The sequence below is a fragment of the Bufo bufo genome, chromosome 4 (genome assembly GCF_905171765.1).
Source record: "Bufo bufo chromosome 4, aBufBuf1.1, whole genome shotgun sequence".
Lineage (NCBI taxonomy): Eukaryota > Metazoa > Chordata > Amphibia > Anura > Bufonidae > Bufo > Bufo bufo.
This window is the reverse complement of record NC_053392.1, coordinates 42,654,596-42,680,490: the sequence shown is the minus strand read 5'-3', so window position 1 is coordinate 42,680,490 and position 25,895 is coordinate 42,654,596. Positions and strand designations below refer to the sequence as shown.

Genomic DNA, 25,895 nt, shown 5'->3' with positions numbered 1-25,895 from the left:
CTGACTGGCATCCATATTTACCACTGGGCTGATTTATGGCCTACCGGGGCTTGTTGGTTATGACTGGACTAGGCGGTTACCTTTTCAGGTCAATGGTGTGAAGTAGATACGCTCAAGAATCTGATTAAGTCTCTTTTATTTGCATGCACTTAGTAAGGCTGGCCATATCCATTGGTTAAATGTCGGCTGAACCCACCCACCATTAATGTGTGCGGGGAGGGGGTCTTCCCGATTTTCCCCTGCTTAATTCTTTTGTTCTTGAGGAGATAAACCCTCGTCTCCCTTATCTCTGTTTATGACACATGCATGCTCGGGCAACTGAGTGGGCATGTGCATAGAGAGGTCGGGAGAGATAGCAGTCGACCAAATAAGCTTTCAGCCAACAGCCATCTAATGTGTTTGGCCAGCTAAACTCCACCCTAAGGCAGATCAGACAGGTGGTGACTGTTTTAGGACAGCAGACGTTCTTCAGACCATCTGATTGCACAGTAAGCCATCTTAAAGAGGACCTGTAACCTCCCCGACACATTTGTTGTAGTGACTACTTGCATTCCCCATGTAATGGAACATCTTTTCTTATGAATCTTTTTTTTGTGCCATTCCTCTGTTATTCCTACCAGAAGGTTATGAACGAATTGTCAGCAGTCTGCAAAAAAAAAGGTCCAGCTGGATGTTACCAGTCGGAGGTGTGTCCCTGCACAATGTGGCAGCACTGATTGGATGGTGTCAGACTTTGCTGCAGTTATATTGATAAGTCTTTATAAAAGGCCGCTTTGTTATACAGAGGCCATTTATAAGCTAAAGGAGGTTGATTGGTTAAAGGTAGAGATGAGCGAACTTCTGTTTTAAGTTCGGCGTCTAAAGTTCGGCTTCCGGTTAGCGGAGGATCCCGATATGGATTCCGAATTCCGTTGTGGTCCGTGGTAGCGGAATCAATAATGGTCATTATTGATTCCGCTACCACGGACCACAACGGAATTCGGAATCCATATCGGGATCCTCCGCTAACCGGAAGCCGAACTTTAGACGCCGAACTTAAATCAGAAGTTCGCTCATCTCTGGTTAAAGGCGTTCTGCGGGAATTGTTTAAAATGGCCACCAGCACAACCTGTCCTAGAATGTGAGCAGGACTGACAGCCACGACTTGCAGAGCTGCCTGTTGGGCTAGAGGGCCGAGGTTTGTCTAGACACTGCTCTACAATAGATGGTAATTATGCAATGCTGCCTATGATATGCCATCATGGCTGAGCAGCCAAACAGGAACGCTCAGAACAGGTTGCTGGGGGCCATTTTAAATAATTTCTAGAGAACCCCTTTAAGTTCAGGTCATTAAAAGAAAATCTAAGCTGATCTGACCATTGATGATCAATGCTTTTGGACCCCTATACATTTAGAAAATGAATGGGTCTAAGCAAAGTGCCTGAATAATAGGATGACTGTGGTTAATTGGACAGACAATCAGGCAGAGAGTGGACATAAACCACTTTTCTTCTCCAAGTCCCGAGATGATTACCCCTGGATTCCATACATGAATTTGCTAACTGACTTGTATGTCCTTCTTAGTGCCGTGACGTCAGGACAAGAGAAGTGGGAATCCAAGAAATTCATCATAAAGTCAGACCCTATCAGGTGAGTGTTCTCTAGGGTGGGACCTAGCCCCTCGCTGCTCCTCATCTCCTCCATTTTCCACCGCCACCTCTATCACTGACCGGATAAGGCATCGGCGTCCTCTCGCCTGGCCCTATAATAGTGCGTTGGTGCAGTGCTCCAACGCACTGACCTTGTCAGTCACGGTGAGGGTCTAGGGCAGAGATGGCCAACCTGCGGCTCTCCAGCTGTTGTAAAACTACAACTCCCACCATGCTCTGCTGTAGGCTGATAGCTATAGGCATACTGGGAGTTGTAGTTTTGCAACAGCTGGAGAGCCTCAGGTTGGCCATCCCTGGTCTAGGGTCTGTCCCTCGGGGCACTAAAGTCCTAATTTACATATTGAAATAAAATCTCTTTTCACTGGAATGGTGAGAAGTAGTTTCGCCAGCCAACAGGGTCAACCCCACCGGGCAAAATGCCTGGTTCAATAAGGTTGATATTGGTGACAGGTGGTCTTTAAGATATGGTGAAGCAGGTAAAAATGAACTTTCCCAGGACAGGTAGTTAATTCATTTTGTGTAAACAAGAACCAGCTATTGCCTGCAGTGTATATCCCCCATTCCAATTCTGCCCCCCGACCTCTGTGCCAGGGGATATTCCCGTGACTCAACATATTTACATACGGACATTGACAGCTGAGCAGCAGCAGGGTTCCTACATGAGCATTGTACCTTTTTGACATTACTTCTGTCCTGACACCACCCCAAAATTAATACACTATGGGGGTCATTTATTAAGACCAGCATTTTAGATGCTGGTCTTAATGAACCCTGCGCGGGCAGTGGATCCGCTGAAGTTATGAAGAGGTGCCGGCCTCTACATAACTTCGGTGCATCCACCGCGTTCTAAATTTACACCAGCTTCCTTGGTGGCTTAAATTTAGACCATTTTCTACGCCTAAAACAGGCGTAGAAAGTGATGAATTAGACGGGCTTAGCGGCCTGCCCATGTAAAGCCCCCTTTGTTTAGACCTGACGCGAGCGGGGAAGTGTCACAGATTACGGCGCAAATAACCTTTGCGCTGCAATCTGCGACAGATATACGCAAGAAAACTGGTGTATATATGATAGTAAATGACCCCCTAGGTCTAGAATTAAAAACATTCCCGTTTTTGTTTTGTTTTCTGCCCAAAATCAGCATTGTTTTCACAAATTAAACATTCTCTATGCCAGCATAGTATCTGTTAACCTTGCTACTTCTCCTTTTACATGGCCCATGCTCAGGCAACTATCAAGAATGTTCCCAATAATTGCCTGACTGTTGAGCAACAATCATCCCCTCTTTATGGGAAGGAATGATCACTACTGTGATCATTCAAACCTCTACAGAGTCACTATTTACCCACAGCACAACCCTTTTTTTACGTAGGACGATCCACAGCCCACAAGCGATTTTATGCGATGCAGACGCAATCACAGAGCATTTGCTCATTCATTGGGTGATTGGCGCCACATTTACACAAGGCGATTTCTCGTAATCAGCAATACTATGAATGCTTGTTCCTGATAATTTCCTCGGCTAGTGCAAAAGCCTTTTTACTCATCTGTTCTACTCCTCCTCCACCTGCACATATGGACCTGATAGAATAAATATCTGCCAAACGGTTAGGAATAGAAAAAGGACTCATTTTTAGAGATGAGCGAACTTCTGTTTTAAGTTCGGCGTCTAAAGTTCGGCTTCCGGTTAGCGGAGGATCCCGATATGGATTCCGAATTCCGTTGTGGTCCGTGGTAGCGGAATCAATAATGGCCATTATTGATTCCGCTACCACGGACCACAACAGAATTCGAAATCCATATCGGGATCCTCCGCTAACCGGAAGCCGAACTTTAGACGCCGAACTTAAAACAGAAGTTCGCTCATCTCTACTCATTTTCCATCTAGTCCTAACTTTACACATGGAAATGTAATTATTGCAAAGAGTGTGCCCCTGGAAAGAATATTCATGGTCTATCTTCAAGACAGGCCATCAATATCAAATCCGTTAGAGGGTCCAGCTCTCAGGACAAAGCTGCAATACCCTGCTCCACCACTACTAAGTAGGTGGCGTGCAAGTACACAGGGTGATGTAAACAATGATGAGGCCACAGCGGTTGCACAAGCATTGCAGCCACTTCAAACGTCTAAATGGTGGGGTTGCCAAAAGCCGGACCCCAATGTGATAGTGATGGCCTATCCAGAGGTTAGGTCATCAAAATTCTGATATGGGAAAGCCCCTTTAAAGGCTATGGACAGCTTTGTGGGCAAATTTTCTTTTATTATTGCATTGTACTCATTTTGAGCTAAAAATCCTTTTTTTTTTTCAATTAGTCTTTATTAAAAATGTTGAACCACTGTCTTTGTTCAGCCTTGAGTTTCTCTAGTAGCAGGATCTAAATTTTTACTCTGTTCCGTCAGGCAGCTCATCTGACGGCTCTGATCTCTGACCTTATACTCATTATAGCTCAGTCCTAACTTTACTTATAGGATTGTGGCTTAAATAAGTGTTTATGACCTTTAATTTAGAGGTAAGGTTTATTAGATGACCGCCACAAAGTGAAAGTAAAAAGTCTGATTCACACAGCTAGAAAAACCGTTAACCCTTTGTGACAGAACGGCTCAATATTTTTAATAAAGACCAATTGAAAAAAAACGATCTTTAGCCCAAAAAGGAATCATAAAAAAAATTGCCCCTGAAGGTGTACATAGCCTTTAAGGTCTATTAATTGTTCAGAAGAGAAAAATTAAATGAACCCCATTTCAGTGACAATGATGGGAATCATTTTCACTCAATACTTCGGTTACAGATACAGAGCATATTTATGTGGGCATGTCACCTCCATATAGAGTGCCCCCTCTTTCTGAAATTCAGAGTTGCGCAATAAGCATTAAAATCACAATTTTTTTCTATCTCATTTATACGTCGCATTTGGGGAGCAGAGGACGCTCGCTACGGCAGCTAATATCGCAGCTCCTCTGGGAAGTCCGGCAGCTGGAGAAATCAGCTGTCATCAAGTGAGCGAGCGTAACTTGCCTCCACCGGCTCCTTCGTAAATGTTCTCTTGACATTCAAGAAACTTAAATGACATTATTATTATTTTCAGTCCTGTGGCACCTTATTATTATTATTTAATTTATTATTATTATTCCTAGCGCTGGAAATCGCTGCCGCATTCAGTTTTTCGAATGTATGTCCTGGGAGTTTTACCCTTAACATTATGTATATTACTAAAAGGAATGCTGATTCTCAGGAAACTGAATTATTTAGAAGGATTTTTTTTTTTGCCATTTTGAAAGGGCTTGATATGAAATTTGAAAGAAGCTGTACATTTCAGCTACTCGCCATCATCCTGTGTACAGGCCTCATATTCCTATTTAACTGTATCTCGTGTATTTGTTTTAGGTGGAACTAATCCGCAGAGATTATGTGGCCAACGGGGGCTGGGAGACATTCTTGTCATATGAGGATCCAGAACAAGATATTCTTATCGGATTGCTACGCCTGAGGAAGTGTTCTCCAGAATCCTTCCGGCCTGAATTAAAGGGAGGTGTGTCCATAGTGAGAGAACTTCATGTATATGGAAGTGTGGTCCCTGTCAGCAGTCGTGACCCATCCAAGTTTCAGCATCAGGTAATAACATAGGGCATGGATATCCTTCCAGGCTGATGTCCTCTATTGGTAGAGGAGTCTGCAATTATACTGCCCCAATGTATCAGAATATAACTGCTATAATACTGCCTCCTATGTAAAAGAATATGCCTACTATAATACTGCTCCTATGTACAAGAATAGAACTACTATAATACTGCTCCTATGTACAAGAATAGAACTACTATAATACTGCTCCTATGTATAAGAATATAACTACTATAATACTGCCCCAATGTATCAGAATATAACTGCTATAATACTGCCTCCTATGTAAAAGAATATGCCTACTATAATACTGCTCCTATGTACAAGAATATAACTACTATAATACTGCTCCTATGTACAAGAATATAACTACTATAATACTGCCTCCTATGTACCAGAATATAACTACTATAATACTGCTCCTATGTACAAGAATATAACTACTATAATACTGCCTCCTATGTACAAGAATATAACTACTATAATACTGCTCCTATGTAAAAGAATATGCCTACTATAATACTGCTCCTATGTACAAAAATAGAACTACTATAATACTGCTCCTATGTACAAGAATAGAACTACTATAATACTGCTCCTATGTATAAGAATATAACTACTATAATACTGCCCCAATGTATCAGAATATAACTGCTATAATACTGCCTCCTATGTAAAAGAATATGCCTACTATAATACTGCTCCTATGTACAAGAATATAACTACTATAATACTGCTCCTATGTACAAGAATATAACTACTATAATACTGCCTCCTATATACCAGAATATAACTACTATAATACTGCTCCTATGTACAAGAATATAACTACTATAATACTGCCTCCTATGTACAAGAATATAACTACTATAGTACTGTTCCTATGTACAAGAATATAACTACTATAATACTGCCTCCTATGTACAAGAATATAACTACTATTATACTGCCTCCTATGTACAAGAATATAACTGCTGTAATACTGCTCCTATGTACAAGAATATAACTACTATAATACTGCTCCTATCGACAAGAATATAACCACTATAATACTGCTCCTATGTACAAGAATATAACTACTATAATACTGCCTCCTATGTAAAAGAATATAACTACTATAATACTGCTCCTATCTACAAGAATATAACTACTATAATACTGCCTCCTATGTAAAAGAATATGCCTACTATAATACTGCTCCTATGTACAAGAATATAACTACTATAATACTGCTCCTATGTACAAGAATATAACTACTATAATACTGCCTCCTATGTACCAGAATATAACTACTATAATACTGCTCCTATGTACAAGAATATAACTACTATAATACTGCCTCCTATGTACAAGAATATAACTACTATAATACTGCTCCTATGTAAAAGAATATAACTACTATAATACTGCTCCTATGTACAAAAATAGAACTACTATAATACTGCTCCTATGTACAAGAATAGAACTACTATAATACTGCTCCTATGTATAAGAATATAACTACTATAATACTGCCCCAATGTATCAGAATATAACTGCTATAATACTGCCTCCTATGTAAAAGAATATGCCTACTATAATACTGCTCCTATGTACAAGAATATAACTACTATAATACTGCTCCTATGTACAAGAATATAACTACTATAATACTGCCTCCTATATACCAGAATATAACTACTATAATACTGCTCCTATGTACAAGAATATAACTACTATAGAGTGCTGGGGGGCGGAGCCTGACTGCAGACCTAGCAGGACACATGTAGGAGAGCTCTCCTCCTTACCACTCTGCTAACTGGTAAATTCAGCGGTCTAATTTGCTCAAGAATGGGAAAAGTCGGTAGATATATACCCAGAGAGAAACCTGAAGTCAGCAAACCGGAGCGTGGTGCCTCCGACATGGATAAATATCTCAACAAGAAAACTGCAGCTCCTGTGCCGGCCGGTCCTAAGATGGTGCTGCCGGAACTAGATGTCTGGGGCAGGGATCCGGAGGGAGAAGATGAAGCTGCTGCAGAGCACACAGCAGGCTCCACATCACAAAGTGCTGCCCCGATATCCAGGCAGTTCCTGCAGCAGGCTTTATCAGCAGCCCTGGCCCCAGTGGTTCAGGATCTGCAGGAGATTAAAGCTGACCTGAAGCATATCGGCACGAGGGTGGAAACACTGGAAAGTAACCAGGCGTCCATCTCGAATTACATCAGAGCTGCAAGCAATCACACCATGGCTCTGGCAGCCTCACTGGACACTGCATACTCCCTCATAGAAGACCAGGAGAATCGGAATAGGAGGAAAAACCTCCGGATCCGCGGCCTGCCTGAAAGCACCCCACATGAAGGCTTACCAGAAGCTGCCGGCGCCATCTTCTCCCTGCTCCTGGGAAGCTCCAGAGCGGCCGAGATTCAAATAGAAAGAATCCACAGAGCGCTCAGGCCGAAGCCAAAAGAGAGAGAGAACCCCAGGGACGTGGTATGCGGTCTCCTGAGGTATGTGGACACTGCTGCCCTGATGCAAGCTGCCAGAAATATGAAGGAGATCATATATGAGGGGGCTAAAATCTCCATCTACCAGGACCTGGCATCCTCCACATTGAATAAAAGGAGGGCGCTGCGGCCCCTCACTGACCATCTGCGCCATCACAAGGTGCCATACAAATGGCTATTCCCCTTTGGCCTCACTTTTGCTGTAGATGGGAAGCGCTGCACCATTCGCCTGCCACAAGATCTCCAGGCGGCCTGGGAGCTGCTGCAAACAGATCCACTAGATGTACCATCATGGCTGCCGTCTGCAGAGATTGGAACACAGCTGCCAGATCTCCCAGAGGCCTCAGGATGGCTTAAAGCTTCACAGAAGAAGAGGAACCAGCACAGATCTAGAGACACTTGAAGTCCTAGAGACTATACAGAGGAGTTATCTTACCTCAGATGAAGTTCTCCACAGACATCATAGAGGGACAGGTTCTTACTTGATTATATCACATCTTAAGTCTGCAAGTATACCTGTCTGTCATGAGTCCTGAATTGTTCCCGTTCTTGTTGTAATCTGCAGAGCAGACATTCTGCTTTGCAATGTTATTTTACTGCATTCAACCTAGACCATAATATGTAAGGTGCTATCCCGCACCAGTTCAGCAGGTGGCGCAATGTGGACACCATTATGAAGATATGGTTCCACTTTGTACCCCCCCTACCTACCAGGGTTATCTTGGCACAGACCTGGTACATGTGCCTGATTAAATGGCTGCTCACGCCCGCTTCACTGCAGCTAAGTGACCTGCTGCGGTGTTGCTGGCATGAGAGCCATTGCACTGTTATACTTGTCATGTTGACAGAAACTTTAGTTGTGATGTTACTTGTTCACTCCCTAGATACGGTCGATGTGAATAACTGGAGTTCTCCGGTTCCAAAGTCACCCCATTTTCTCAATGATGTCGTCAATTAAATGTACAACGTATAATGTAAGGGGCTTTAACACCCCACAAAAGCGCTCTCAGGTCATCCGTCTGCTAAAAAAGAACAATACAGATATTTGCTTCTTTCAGGAGCTGCATTTTAGAGAAACAAATGTACCTAAAATTCAGAACCCATACTTCCAACACTGGTATTTCAGTGCCTTTGAGAAAGCAAAAAGAGGAGTGGGTATTGCAATTTCTAGAAAAGTACCATTTACATTGATATCTACCCTGACGGACCCTGAGGGCCGCTTCATTTTCGTGAAAGGCCTCATAGGTACACAAAAGGTTACACTCGCTAGTTTGTACAGCCCTAACCGTGGCCAGAAACAATGGATCAAGATCACACTAAGTAAACTAGATCTGTTTGCAGAGGGGATTAGATTGATTGGGGGAGACCTCAATGTCACACTGAATCCTTTGATTGATGCTTCTGACGGCTCCTCCCAATTGACCCAATCAGCACTGGGGTGCATCAATAGGTACATATCAGACATGAATCTGCTGGACGTCTGGCGACTAGCCCACCCAGATACTAGGGACTTCACCTTCTTCTCGGCCCCACACAAATCACATAAAAGATTAGACTATATCCTACTGTCAAGCAATGCCGTGGATATGGTGGACTCGGCTGACATAGGTGTTGTGTCCGTCTCTGACCATGCCCCAGTCTCTGCTGCCCTCAGATTTTCCAGCTTGCCTGACTCAGTTAGACAGTGGCGCTTAAACGAGACGCTGCTAGATAGACAAGCAGATACCTCAATCCTGGAGCAAAAATTAAAGGACTTCTTTATAGATAATGCGACACCAGGTATGCCCCAGACGACACTGTGGGAGACGCACAAGGTGGTTATCCGGGGAGAGTTAATAGCCTTAGGTAGTAGGGTTAAAAAAGAGAAACAAAAGATCCTACACGATCTCTTGGTTCAGATAGCAGATAAAGAAGCGGTCCATAAACGGTCTAGAGCAATAAAAGTCCAGACTGAACTGACCCAGCTAAGATCACAACTAAAAGACCATTTAAACATTCAAAACGCAAAGGCCTATCAATATGCCCAATTTAAACACTACTCACACGGGGATAAAGGTTCTAAACTGACATCCTCCCTTATTAAACAAAGGAAAGAGTCCATGTTCATACCCAATATCAAATCCAGTACTGGAAATATGCTGCATAAAACAGCTGACATTGCAGAAGAATTTCAAAAATTCTATAAGCAACTATACGGCCTGTCAGACCCTAATCACCCAGATCCATCAATACCAGAAGCAACAGACCTGTTTTTAAAAGGCCTCAATCTACCCCAGATAACCTCCCAAGAAAGTGACACATTATTAGAGCCAGTCACCGAACTAGAAGTGAAAAAGTTACTAGCCTCTATGCCCATGGGTAAAAGTCCTGGCCCAGATGGCTTCCCAGTGGGCTATTATAAAAAATTCTCAGATATATTAATACCCCACCTGGTAACGTGGTGCAATGCACTCCTAAATGGTGAAACCCTTCATAAACAATCACTGGAGGCCACGGTAACCATCCTCCCCAAACCGGGGAAAGATCCCCTTCTCTGCGGTAGTTTTAGGCCAATCTCGTTACTTAACGTAGATATAAAAATATGGGCCAAACTTCTGGCGACACGTCTGGGAAATCTACTTCCTAAACTTATCCACCCTGACCAATCTGGCTTTGTTCCAGGGAGGGAAGGGAATCATAATTCCTGTAGGTTAATCACAGCAATACAGTGGGCCAAAAAGAAAAACCTCCCCTTGGCGCTGCTCAGTGTGGATGCGGAGAAGGCCTTCGACCGGGTGAGCTGGGACTTTATGAGGAGGACTCTACTGAGGTTTGGAATCCCGACGAGATTTCAGGAGGCAGTCATGTCGTTGTACAAGGATCCGAGTGCTAGAATCAGGGTCAATGGCACATTGTCCCCATCCTTCCCTATTCGCAACGGGACACGTCAGGGCTGCCCCCTATCTCCTGCCTTATATATATTGGTCATGGAGACCCTTCTTCAGGCCATTAGAGACCATGTAAATATACGTGGTGTGAAAACAGAAAATGACGCCATAGAATACATTAACGTGGCATATGCTGACGATCTACTGATCATGGTTTCTAACCCGGTCGAGGCCTTCCCGCATCTTTTGACATTGTTTAAAGAGTATGGTAGGCTGTCAAACTACAAAATGAATTATACCAAGTCAGAAGCTTTAAACGTTAATGCTCCGGCGAGCTCCATAGCCATTTTGAAATCAAATACACCATTTAAATGGCAGTCCTCCTGTGTTTCCTATCTAGGAGTTAAGATTTCCGCCTGCACGGAAGATTTATTCCGGCTTAATTATACTCCCCTAATATCAGAGGTCCAAAACCTGCTCCAATCGCTACACCTCCCTTATTCCTCTTGGATGGGAAGGAAGAATATACTAAAAGCGTTTGTCCTCCCAAAAATTATGTACGTACTACAGATGTTGCCAATATTTTTACCTAACTCATATTTTACAAGGATTCGCAGGCTTTTTATGACTTACCTATGGGGCGGCAAGAAGGCTAGGGCTCCTCACCAGAGGCTGATACTGGGGCGTGGTCATGGAGGCATAGCACTGCCGGATGTCCAAACATATTACAGGGCTATTCACCTGAGGAGGTGGTTGCAGCTTTATTCCCCTGTCTACCGCACATTGGGCACGGAACTGGAACTAATGCAGCTCACCCAACCACAGAAAGCAGCACTATGGGGTCAGGCAAATGCATCACTCCATTCACATGTCCTCTTAAAGGGCACTAGCCTGGTCATTAAACAGCTCAACAAGACACATGGGCTCCTACAGAACCCCCCTAGTATAATGCCAGCAGATCTCATACCACACTCGATTCAGCCTCCAGGATCTCAGGTCTCACAGATTTGGCACAGATTAAGAGATTTCTCCACAGCTGACTTTATAGGAAAGGTAAACGGCACTTTACCGGATCAACATCCCCTTAGCTTAGCCTGGAGTACATTTAACTTTCTAGACCTAATAACTATAAAATCTGCTGGGAAACAACTAACTACTCAGAAGTCATGTGTAATGACCCCGACATGGTTTGAAAAATTAGCAACCCCCCCTTCCCCTCAACGCAAATTGATATCCACTATATATTTGGCCTTGATCTCACCACAACGTCGCATTACTCCACAATATGTCCACACCTGGGCTAATGACCTTAAGGTTACCTTTTCGGAGACAGATATTCTCCGTATGCACGCACACTCGCATGGCTTCTCCCGCTGCGTGAAGATCCAAGAGCACTCATATAAGGTCCTCACACAGTGGTACCTCACCCCTAAACAACTATTTCTTAGTGGTCTGAGTGATCATGACAGGTGTTGGAGGTGTGGGGAAGAGAGTGGCACTCTTCTACACATTTTTTGGTCCTGTTCTAAAATAAGAGGATACTGGGATGACGTCTCTCGGACCATTAATGAAATTCTAAACACTAACCTGACATTAACCCCAGAGTTGGTTCTTTTATGGCTTCCAACAAAAGAACTATCGCCATCAAGGAACAAACTTGTTATACACTTGATTCAAGCTGCCCGTCTACTTATCCCCCAAAAGTGGCTGAGTAAAGAACCCCCCACCACCTCTCAGTGGTTAAGCAAACTAGATCATGTTCATCGTATGGAAGAGCTAGCGGGCTGGGAACTTAGGGCACATGAGAAGCACAAAAAGCTATGGGCCCCATGGATTACATATAGATACGCGAATGGTACACCAACATCTTAAACAATTTTCAACAGACAAACAACTTTGAAAATGTCCCCGCAGACAGGAACGACACATTAGTGAGAATGGAGGGTGCTAAACCTTCTTCCTCCCTTTGGAATCATCAAAGGTTATCTTAACAGCCTCAGACCGTATCTGTCCAGTTCTAAGGACACCCCCCCCCCCCATCCCCCCTCCCCCCCCCCCCCTTTTTATATGTTTGTTTGACCTACCTACATCAGGTCACACACCAAATGTCAATTAGTTGGTTCTAGATGACCTTGCTCTGAAGACATGCACTTTATATATGTCATATGTATACTATGCACTATACTGTCAAAGTACGCTTTAGACTTGTCTGTAATAACTCTGATTTGTGCATCAATGTATGTAAACATCTCTTTTGATATGCTTTTCAATAAAAAGACAATTGACAAAGAATATAACTACTATAATACTGCCTCCTATGTACAAGAATATAACTACTATAGTACTGTTCCTATGTACAAGAATATAACTACTATAATACTGCCTCCTATGTACAAGAATATAACTACTATTATACTGCCTCCTATGTACAAGAATATAACTGCTGTAATACTGCTCCTATGTACAAGAATATAACTACTATAATACTGCTCCTATCGACAAGAATATAACCACTATAATACTGCTCCTATGTACAAGAATATAACTACTATAATACTGCCTCCTATGTAAAAGAATATAACTACTATAATACTGCTCCTATCTACAAGAATATAACTACTATAATACTGCTCCTATGTACAAGAATATAACTAGTATAATACTGCTCCTATGTACAAGAATATAACTACTATAATACTGCTCCTATGTACAAGAATATAACTACTATAATACTGCCTCCTATGTACAAGAATATAACTACTATAATACTGCCTCCTATGTACAAGAATATAACTACTATAATACTGCCTCCTATGTACAAGAATATAACTACTATAATACTGCTCCTATGTACAAGAATATAACTACTATAATACTGCTCCTATGTACAAGAATATAACTACTATAATACTGCTCCTATGTACAAGAATATAACTACTATAATACTGCTCCTATGTACAAGAATATAACTACTATAATACTGCCTCCTATGTACAAGAATTTAACTACTATAATACTGCCTCCTACGTACAAGAATATAACTTCTATAATACTGCCTCCTACGTACAAGAATATAACTACTATAATACTGCCTCCTATGTACAAGAATATAACTACTATAATACTGCCTCCTATGTACAAGAATATAACTTCTATAATACTGCCTCCTATGTACAAGAATATAACTACTATAATACTGCTCCCATGTACAAGAATATAACTACTATAATACTGCCTCCTACGTACAAGAATATAACTTCTATAATACTGCCTCCTATGTACAAGAATATAACTACTATAATACTGCCTCCTATGCACAAGAATATAACTACTATAATACTGCCTCCTATGTACAAGAATATAACCCCTATAATACTGCCTCCTATGTACAAGAATATAACTACTAGAATACTGTCTCCTATATACAAGAATATAACTACTATAATACTGCTGCTATGTACAAGAATATAACTACTATAATACTGCTCCTATGTACAAGAATATAACTACTATAATACTGCCTCCTATGTACAAGAATATAACTACTATAATACTGCCTCCTATGTACAAGAATATAACTACTATAATACTGCCTCCTATGTACAAGAATATAACTACTATAATACTGCTCCTATGTGCAAGAATATTACTACTATAATACTGCCTCCTATATACAAGACTATAACTTCAGATTGTGCCCCCTTGTTCTTGTGTTTAGCTTCTTATTGAGAACACTTACCTCCTGGTTATCTACTATAATACTGCCCCCTATGGCAGAGGTTGCAGAAGTGTAATTTGTTCCACTTCTTTGTGTACAGGGTTTTGGGATGTTATTGATGGAGGAGGCTGAACGTATAGCAAGAGAAGAGCATGGATCCTTAAAAATAGCTGTCATTTCCGGTTAGTATCTTGTAATTTGATATTATATAATGTATGTAATGTATTCTTTTCTTCGATGTACTCCGCAATCGGCGGACAGGTATGGTACCTGGAGCTACGATGGGCCCTTTAGAAACTCTAGTTATGATTTTTTGCTTTTTAAAAGAAATCTTCTAAAGCCATAGTTAGTCAATGGTGAATGAAAGAGGCTACACTTACTGATACAATGGCAGGATATAGTAACAGTCCCCAGCATAATGCAGACAAGCAGCAGTGTTATATGAGGGAAGTCGTAAATTCCGAGTACACTGATGAACATCCACTCGCACACATATAATTCACGAAGGGGTGGCTGCTGTGTTACAAGTGCACACAGACAATACTATTAATACTAGTTAAACAGTTACAAGTACTGTACCATGCTTGCTTGTACCATGCTCCTATGTACAAGAATATAACTATTATAATTCTGCTACTATGTACAAGAATATAACTGCTATAATACTGCTCCTATGTACAGGAATATAACTACTATAATACTGCCTCCTATGTACAGGAATATAACTACTATAATACTGCCTCCTATGTACAAGAATATAACTACTATAATACTGCTCCTATCTACAAGAATATAACTACTATAATACTGCTCCTATGTACAAGAATATAACTACTATAATACTGCTCCTGTGTACAAGAAAATAACTACTATAATACTGCTCCTGTGTACAAGAATATAACTACTATAATACTGCTCCTGTGTACAAGAATATAACTACTATAATACTGCTCCTGTGTACAAGAATATAACTACTATAACACTGCTCCTATGTACAAGAATATAACTACTATAATACTGCTCCTATGTACAAGAATATAACTACTATAATACTGCCTCCTATGTACAAGAATATAACTACTATAATACTGCCTCCTATGTACAAGAATATAACTACTATAATACTGCTCCTATGTACAAGAATATAACTACTATAATACTGCTCCTATGTACAAGAATATAACTACTATAATACTGCTCCTATGTACAAGAATATAACTACTATAATACTGCCTCCTATGTACAAGAATATAACTACTATAATACTGCTTATATGTACAAGAATATAACTACTATAATACTGCTCCTATGTACAAGAATATAACTATTATAATTCTGCTAGTATGTACAAGAATATAACTACTATAATACTGCCTCCTATGTACAAGAATATAACTACTATAATACTGCTCCTATGTATAAGAATATAACTACTATAATACTGCCTCCTATGTACAAGAATATAACTACTATAATACTGCTTATATGTACAAGAATATAACTACTATAATACTGCTCCTATGTACAAGAATATAACTATTATAATTCTGCTAGTATGTACAAGAATATAACTACTATAATACTGCTCCTATGTACAAGACTATAACTACTATAATACTGCTCCTATGTACAAGAATATAACTACTATAATACTGCTCCTATGTACAAGAATATAACTACTATAATACTGCTCCTATGTACAAGAATATAACTACTATAATACTGCTCCTATGTACAAGAATATAACTACTATAATACTGCTCCTATGTACAAGAATATAACTACTATAATACTTCTCCTATGTACAAGAATATAACTACTGTAATACTGCTCCTATGTACAAGAATATAACTGCTATAATACTGCTCCTATGTACAAGAATATAACTACTATAATACTGCCTCCTATGTACAAGAATATAACTACTATAATACTGTCTCCTATGTACAGGAATATAACTACTATAATACTGCCTCCTATGTACAAGAATATAACTGCTATAATACTGCTCCTATGTACAAGACTATAACTACTATAATACTGCCTCCTATGTACAAGAATATAACTACTATAATACTGCTCCTATGTACAAGAATATAACTATTATAATTTCTCGCCCATATTCATTGGGGGACACAGGAACCGTGGGTATAGCTATGTCCTCTAGGAGGCGTTGACACTAGTAAAAGCTGTTAGCTCCTCCCCTGGCAGCTATACCCCCTCCAGCCTGGAGAGAGAGCTTCAGTTTTTTCTAGTGTCAATAGGAGGCAAGACCTGCAGGGTAGCTCCTGAAGATTTTTTATTTTAGTTTATTTTTTTCTTTCTTTCAGGTGGGAAACAGTGGTCGCCTCGCCTCCCTGTTCTCCCGGGGAGCATGCCAGCGTTGATCCGCCACGCTGCCTCCTCCCCCACAAGATTACAAGGTGGACCAGGGCAGCCTCGCTCCCCTGCATCCCACCAGCCAAGGGGTCACCCGTCCAAGTCCCTCTTCCAGCTTCCTGCCACTGCGGTGCCAGTAGCTGAAGGGGTGACCCTGCTGGAGAAGAGGAAGGGTGAAGAAGGCGGCTGGACAGATAAGTAGATGCCTGCTCCAGGCCGTCGCACTTCCCCCCTCTTTCCGCCCGCCGCCCACCCACCCTGGCTATACTATTCTCTACCTCCCTCCCATGGAAGGGGCACCATAGCGTATCTCCAACCTGTAAGAAGACCGGTGGGGTGACTTTATTATTCAGCAGCGGCAGCCTGTACTTCCTCAGCAGCGCTGAGACACAGACGGCGAGCGCTTACAGCGCAATTCCGAGACAAGGGCCGGCGACCATACTACTCTCAATGATACAAACAGGCGGTAGCCTGTTTTTTGGCGCCGCCCCTGAACAAGAGGACACAGCTAGCGTTATTTCGTCAATGCGTGGATTAATGGACGCGCCCACATCGCAGCGGCTCTGGGCAGGGATCCAGGACCTGAGGGGACGGGGCCTTCTCTTCCCCCCTGAGCACTCAGCCAGTTCTCCCCAGACACTCTCGGACGGCGTCTCCTTGTTCCGGTAAGAGCTGTTGCTCCTCTCCTCAGGTCCCTGTATCCCTCTAGCCTCAGGTATCTTCTGAATACACCATGTCTGATCCCTCTGTGGTTCTTCCGCGGCCAATAGCTGTCCATTATGCCTGCGCTATGTCAGGCAAAATTCCCTTGCGGGCAACAGGATTCTGTCTGCACTGCTTGTCAGACGCCCAGGCAGGGACCCCCTCCCTTTAGCCCATACCACTGCTCCCCCTCTGGCATCTGAGTTACCCGATTGGGCCAGAACGCTCTCTTAGGTGGTGGAAAACCTTGCTCAAATCTCCCAATCCACCCCATCTATATAGTGGGTCGCTTGGTTAGGAATCCGCCACCAGCGCAGGCTGGACCTCCCTTAGATGTACCCTCCAGAGCTTCTTGCTCGGGCGACCCCCCTAGGTCACTTCCCCCCGGTGATTCCGTCAGTGCACGTCATTCACAAAAGCGTTCCAGAGTAGACCATGTTTCTTCCTCTGACGCATCTCCCTCTTCACCACGTGTACGGTCTCACTCAGGTTTTTCTTCTCCTGGGGACGCGCCGTCCGAAGGTGAGGATGAGAATTCTTATTTGGATATGGATACGGAGCAGCCGTCTAAGTTGGCCTCCACTGTGGATAGCCTCATTGCTGCCATCCGTGACACCTTCCAGGTGCAGGACGATATCCCCCCCCCTTCCCCCACTGACCAACAGGGGGTATCCTTCTTCTGTCCAAGACAGGCCTCAAAGGTGTTTCCTCGCCATAATGATTTTTAGGCAGTGGTTTCCAAGGCTTGGGATCACCCAGACATGCGTTTTTCCGCCCCCAAATAACTGGACATCCTATATCCTTTTCCAGCGGATTGTGTTTCCACGTGGGCATCCCCTCCTAAGGTGGACCCACCAGTGCCGCGGCTCGCCAAAAATACGGCTATTCCTATAGCATAGCCGATGGATCCTCCCTTCAGTCAGCTGAAGATCGTCAGATGGAATCCTTGACAAAGTCCCTCTTTGCTGCTACAGGGTCAGCACTTAGGCCCGTGTTCGCCTCCGCGTGGGTGGCGAAGACTATCTCTGAGTGGGTTAACCAGCTGGACCAGGACTTGGTATCCGAGGTCCCTGCTCAGGATCTCCGATCCTTTGCGCAGCTGATAATCCAGGTAGGGAAGTTCCTCTGCCAGGCGTCCTTGGACGCTGGCGCCCTCATCGCGCGCTCTTCGGCGCTTGCAGTCACCTTACGCCGTGAGCTTTGGCGACTTCCTAGCGTTCTTTAGTCGGACTTTCCTTTACCGGCGCCCGTTTTTTGGTTCTCGGCTGGATGGAATTATTTCAAGGCAAGAGCACCCATCTTCCACAGCTTAGAGTCAAGAGGGCCTCTCATGTTAGGGGCTTCTCACGTGGCAGGCCCTTTAGTTGATTCACTGGTTCCCGCCCCATGACGGGCTCTTCCGCTGGGGGAGGTGGGTTTGCTTCTCAAGATCGATATAAGAAACCGTCCTTTCGGGCACAGCCCTCTTGGCGTCCCAGACCTCAGGCCGCTCGACCTCCTGCGGCTAAGCAGTCCTCAACCTGAAGGTGCGCCCCCACCCAACAGGGTGGGGGGCCACCTTCTCCTCTTCCAGGACGTCTTTCCTTCCGATATCCTGGACGGTTGTTACCACCGACGCCAGTCTTCTGGGTTGGGTAGGAGTGTTCCCTCCCAAGACAGTCCAAGGCACATTGTCTCCGTCGAAGTCCAAGCTCACGATCAATGTCCTGGAGCTCAGGGCGATTCTTCTGTCCCTCCGGCACTGGACCCACCTCCAGAAGGGTCTCCCTGTCAGAGTCCAGTTGGACAACGCCACGGCGGTGGCGTACATCAACCACCAGGGGGGAACACGCAGCCTCGCGGTGATGCAGGGATCTGCCAAGATCTTACGGTGGGTGGAGGCCCATGTACCGGCAATTTCAGCGATCTACATCCCGGGTGTGGAGAACTGGAGCGCTGACTTCCTCAGCAGGACCACGATAGATCCGGTTGAGTACGATCTGTCTCCATTGGGGTCGCCCCGACGTGGACTTGATGGCCTCAAGGCTCAATCGGAAGCTTCCCACCTTCCTCTCCAGGGCAAGGGATCCGGAAGCTTGCGGCATGGACACCCTGATCTCCGCTTGGCAGGGGTTCTCCCTCCTTTATGTGTTTCCCCCGTTGCCCTTCCTGCCCAGAGTTCTAAGGAAAATCAGGATGGAGGGCATTCCGACGATCCTCGTCGCCCCAGATTGGCCCCGTCGCACGTGGTACGCTGACCTCGTTCTCCTTCTGGGAGACATTCCTTGGTCACTGCCACTCAGAGACCTGCTTTCGCAGGGACCGGTCTTCCATCAGCATTTAAGGTCTCTTTGTTTGACGGCGTGGCTATTGAAACCGCCATTATAAAGCGAAGAGGTTTTTCGGTGGATGTTATCCCCACTATGATTCAGGCTAGGAAGCCTGCTTCGTCCAGGATCTATTACAGGACCTGGAGGTCCTTCCTGGATTTCTGTGCGAGCCGAAACATTCCTCCTCTTCGTTTTTCTCTCCCCACGGTCCTGTCCTTTCTTCAATCGGGGTTGGACCTTGGTCTGGCCCTTAGCTCTTTGAAGGGTCAGGTCTCGGCTCTTTCCATTTTTTTCTGGCCCCCCTCGGGCCTGTAAGGGCTTTTCTTCAGGGAGTGGCACATACGGTTCCTTCGTACCGTCCTCCTTTACCACCTTGGGATCTGAATTTAGTCCACTTAGCGCTCCAGGCTTCCCCCTTCGAGCCCCTGTGGGAGATTTCTCTCCGACTCCTGTCCTGGAAGGTAGTTTTCCTTGTAGCTATCACTTCCATCAGACGGGTGTCTGAGTTGGCGGCGGTTCTCTGGCCCGTTCCTTCCTTTCTTCCGAAGGTGGTCACTGACTTCGATATCAACGAGGAAATTGTGTCCCTGTGTCCCTCTCCTTCACACCTTAAGGAAAAGGAATTGCACCATTTGGATGTTGTCAGAGCTCTGAAGATCTATTTGGCAGCCTCCGCTCCCTTCCGCCGTACGGACTCCCTTTTTGTCATTCCGGAGGTTCCTCGCAAGGGATTCGCGGCCTCCAAGGTGGCAATCGCACGTTGGATTCGGGCTGCAATTGCGGAGGCTTACTGCGCCCGGGACAGGGTTTCGCCCCTAGGTGTCACGGCTCACTCCACCAGAGCGGTGGGCGCATCTTGGTCTCGGAGGAATCGCGCTTCGGCTGCACAGTTGTGTAAGGCAGCTACTTGGTCCTCCTTACATACATTCACAAAATTTTACCAGGTGCACACATATGCATCGGCGGACGCTATCTTAGGCCGCATGGTCTTGCAGGCGGCAGTTTCTTAGATGCCTTCAGGGACGCTTGTTTCAATGGGTCTGTGTTTTTTTTTCCCTCCCTGGGGACACCCCATGGTTCCTGTGTCCCCTAATGAATATGGGCGAGAAAAGGAGGTTTTTGTATAACTTACCAGTAAAATCTCTTTCTCGCTCTTCATTGGGGGACACAGCACCCACCCAGTATTGTTGTTCAACCACAGCTGTGGCTGTTGCCGATTAGAACCCCGTTGGTTTTTTCGGCATGGTTGGTGTTCCATGTTTTTTCTTGGTTGGCTTGCTTCTCCTACTACTTGTACACAAACTGAAGCTCTCTCTCCAGGCTGGAGGGGGTATAGCTGCCAGGGGAGGAGCTAACAGCTTTATCTAGTGTCAACGCCTCCTAGAGGACATAGCTATACCATGGTTCCTGTGTCCCCCAATGAAGAGCGAGAGAGATTTTACTGGTAAGTTATACAAAAACCTCCTTATTGCTTCTATGTACAAGAATATAACTATTATAATACTGCTCCTATGTACAAGAATATAACTACTATAATACTGCTCCTATGTACAAGAATATAACTACTATAATACTGCTCATATGTACCAGAATATAACTACTATTATACTGCTCATATGTACCAGAATATAACTACTATAATACTGATTCCTATTTACAAGAATATATCTACTATAATACTGCCTCCTATGTACAGGAATATAACTACTATAATACTGCTCCTATGAACAAGAATATAACTACTATAATACTGATTCCTATGAACAAGAATATAACTACTATAATACTGATTCCTATGTTCAAGAATATAACTACTATAATACTGCTCCTATGAACAAGAATATAACTACTATAATACTGATTCCTATTTACAAGAATATAACTACTATAATACTGCTCCTATGTACAAGAATATAACTACTATAATACTGCTCCTATGTACAAGAATATAACTACTATAATACTGCTCCTATGTACAAGAATATAGCTACTATAATACTGCTCCTATGTACAAGAATATAACTACTATAATACTGCCACCTATGTACAAGAATATAACTACTATAATACTGCTCCTATGAACAAGAATAGAACTACTATAATACTGATTCCTATTTACAAGAATATAACTACTATAATACTGCTCCTATGTACAAGAATATAACTACTATAATACTGCTCCTATGTACAAGAATATAACTACTATAATACTGCTCCTATGTACAAGAATATAACTACTATAATACTGCCTCCTATGTATAGGAATATAACTACTATAATACTGCTCCTATGTACAGGAATATAACTACTATAATACTGCTCCTATGTACAAGAATATAACTACTATAATACTGCTCCTATGTACAAGAATATAACTACTATAATACTGCTCCTATGTACAAGAATATAACTACTATAATACTGCTCCTATGTACAAGAATATAACTACTATAATACTGCTCCTATGTACAAGAATATAACTACTATAATACTGCTCTTATGTACAAGACTATAACTACTATAATACTGCCTCCTATGTACAAGAATATAACTACTATAATACTGCTCCTATGTACAAGAATATAACTACTATAATACTGCTCCTATGTACAAGAATATAACTACTATAATACTGCCTCCTATGTACAAGAATATAACTGCTATAATACTGCTCCTATGTACAAGGTTATAACTACTATAATACTGCTCCTATGTACAAGGTTATAACTACTATAATACTGCTCCTATGTACAAGAATATAACTACTATAATACTGCCTCCTATGTATAGGAATATAACTACTATAATACTGCTCCTATGTACAGGAATATAACTACTATAATACTGCCTCTGATGTACAAGAATATAACTACTATAATACTGCTCCTATGTACAAAAATTTAACTACTATAATACTGCCTCCTATGTACAAGAATATAACTACTATAATACTGCTCCTATGTACAAGAATATAACTACTATAGGGGGCGGAGCCTGGCTGCAGACCTAGCAGGACGCATGTAGGAGAGCTCTCCTCCTTACCACTCTGCTAACTGGTAAATTCAGCGGTCTAATTTGCTCAAGAATGGGAAAAGTCGGTAGATATATACCCAGAGAGAAACCTGAAGTCAGCAAACCGGAGCGCGGTGCCTCAGATATGGATAAATATCTCAACAAGAAAACTACAGCTCCTGTGTCGGCCGGTCCTAAGATGGTGCTGCCGGAACTAGATGTCTGGGGCAGGGATTCGGAGGGAGAAGATGAGGCTGCTGCAGAGCACACAGCAGGCCCCACATCACAAAGTGCTGCCCCGATATCCAGGCAGTTCCTGCAGCAGGCTTTATCAGCAGCCCTGGCCCCAGTGGTTCAGGATCTGCAGGAGATTAAAGCTGACCTGAAGCATCGGCACGAGGGTGGAAACGCTGGAAAGTAACCAGGCGTCCATCTCGAATTACATCAGAGCTGCAAGCGATACCACCATGGCTCTGGCAGCCTCACTGGACACTGCATACTCCCTCATAGAAGACCAGGAGAATCGGAATAGGAGGAAAAACCTCCGGATCCGCGGCCTGCCTGAAAGCACCCCACATGAAGGCTTACCAGAAGCTGCCGGCGCCATCTTCTCCCTGCTCCTGGGAAGCTCCAGAGCGGCCGAGATTCAAATAGAAAGAATCCATAGAGCGCTCAGGCCGAAGCCAAAAGAGAGAGAGAACCCCAGAGACGTGGTATGCGGTCTCCTGAGGTATGTGGACACTGCTGCCCTAATGCAAGCTGCCAGAAATATGAAGGAGATCATATATGAGGGGGCTAAAATCTCTATCTACCAGGACCTGGCATCCTCCACATTGAATAAAAGGAGGGCGCTGCGGCCCCTCACTGACCATCTGCGCCATCACAAGGTGCCATATAAATGGCTATTCCCCTTCGGCCTCACATTTGCTGTAGATGGGAAGCGCTGCACCATTCGCCTGCCACAAGATCTCCAGGCGGCCTGGGAGCTGCTGCAAACAGATCCACTAGATGTACCATCATGGCTGCCGTCTGCTGAGATTGGAACACAGCTGCCAGATCTCCCAGAGGCCTCAGGATGGCTTAAAGCTCCACAGAAGAAGAGGAACCAGCACAGATCAAGAGACACTTGAAGTCCTAGAGACTATACAGAGGAGTTATCTTACCTCAGATGAAGTTCTCCACAGACATCATAGAGGGACAGGTTCTTACTTGATTATATCACATCTTAAGTCTGCAAGTATACCTGTCTGTCATGAGTCCTGAATTGTTCCCGTTCTTGTTGTAATCTGCAGAGCAGACATGCTGCTTTGCAATGTTATTTTACTGCATTCAACCTAGACCATAATATGTAAGGTGCTATCCCGCACCAGTTCAGCAGGTGGCGCAATGTGGACACCATTATGAAGATATGGTTCCACTTTGTACCCCCCCTACCTACCAGGGTTATCTTGGCACAGACCTGGTACATGTGCCTGATTAAATGGCTGCTCGTGCCCGCTTCACTGCAGCTAAGTGACCTGCTGCGGTGTTGCTGGCATGGGAGTCATTGCACTGTTATACTTGTCATGTTGACAGAAACTTTAGTTGTGATGTTACTTGTTCACTCCCTAGATACGGTCGATGTGAATAACTGGAGTTCTCCGGTTCCAAAGTCACCCCATTTTCTCAATGATGTCGTCAATTAAATGTACAACGTACAATGTAAGGGGCTTTAACACCCCACAAAAGCGCTCTCAGGTCATCCGTCTGCTAAAAAAGAACAATACAGATATTTGCTTCTTTCAGGAGCTGCATTTTAGAGAAACAAATGTACCTAAAATTCAGAACCCATACTTCCAACACTGGTATTTCAGTGCCTTTGAGAAAGCAAAAAGAGGAGTGGGTATTGCAATTTCTAGAAAAGTACCATTTACATTGATATCTACCCTGACGGACCCTGAGGGCCGCTTCATTTTCGTGAAAGGCCTCATAGGTACACAAAAGGTCACACTCGCTAGTTTGTACAGCCCTAACCGTGGCCAGAAACAATGGATCAAGATCACACTAAGTAAACTAGATCTGTTTGCAGAGGGGATCAGATTGATTGGGGGAGACCTCAATGTCACACTGAATCCTTTGATTGATGCTTCTGACGGCTCCTCCCAATTGACCCAATCAGCACTGGGGTGCATCAATAGGTACATATCAGACATGCATCTGCTGGACGTCTGGCGACTAGCCCACCCAGATACTAGGAACTTCACCTTCTTCTCGGCCCCACACAAATCACATAAGAGGTTAGACTATATCCTACTGTCAAGCAATGCCGTGGATATGGTGGACTCGGCTGACATAGGTGTTGTGTCCGTCTCTGACCACGCCCCAGTCTCTGCTGCCCTCAGATTTTCCAGCTTGCCTGCCTCAGTTAGACAGTGGCGCTTAAACGAGACGCTGCTAGATAGACAAGCAGATACCTCAATCCTGGAGCAAAAATTAAAGGACTTCTTTATAGATAATGCGACACCAGGTATGCCCCAGACGACACTGTGGGAGACGCACAAGGTGGTTATCCGGGGAGAGTTAATAGCCTTAGGTAGTAGGGTTAAAAAAGAGAAACAAAAGATCCTACACGATCTCTTGGTTCAGATAGCAGATAAAGAAGCGGTCCATAAACGGTCTAGAGCAATAAAAGTCCAGACTGAACTGACCCAGCTAAGATCACAACTAAAAGACCATTTAAACATTCAAAACGCAAAGGCTTATCAATATGCCCAATTTAAACACTACTCACACGGGGATAAAGGTTCTAAACTGACGTCCTCCCTTATTAAACAAAGGAAAGAGTCCATGTTCATACCCAATATCAAATCCAGTACTGGAAATATGCTGCATAAAACAGCTGACATTGCAGAAGAATTTCAAAAATTCTATAAGCAACTATACGGCCTGTCAGACCCTAATCACCCAGATCCATCAATACCAGAAGCAACAGACTTGTTTTTGAAAGGCCTCAATCTACCCCAGATAACCTCCCAAGAAAGTGACACCTTATTAGAGCCAGTCACCGAACTAGAAGTGAAAAAGTTACTAGCCTCTATGCCCATGGGGAAAAGTCCTGGCCCAGATGGCTTTCCAGTGGGCTATTATAAAAAATTCTCAGATATATTAATACCCCAC

The 25,895-nt window shown here is 43.6% G+C and overlaps 1 protein-coding gene across 1 annotated transcript in view; it reads left to right on the top strand.

Moving 5' to 3' along the window:
- Positions 1-25,895, top strand: part of ELP3 (elongator acetyltransferase complex subunit 3) — a 154,493-nt gene that overhangs the window by 96,798 nt on the left and 31,800 nt on the right. The window contains exons 12-14 of the mRNA XM_040427150.1: positions 1,564-1,629; positions 5,033-5,260; positions 14,438-14,519. Of these exons, the coding sequence (XP_040283084.1) occupies positions 1,564-1,629; positions 5,033-5,260; positions 14,438-14,519 (376 nt within the window). The remainder of the gene's footprint in view (positions 1-1,563; positions 1,630-5,032; positions 5,261-14,437; positions 14,520-25,895) is intronic.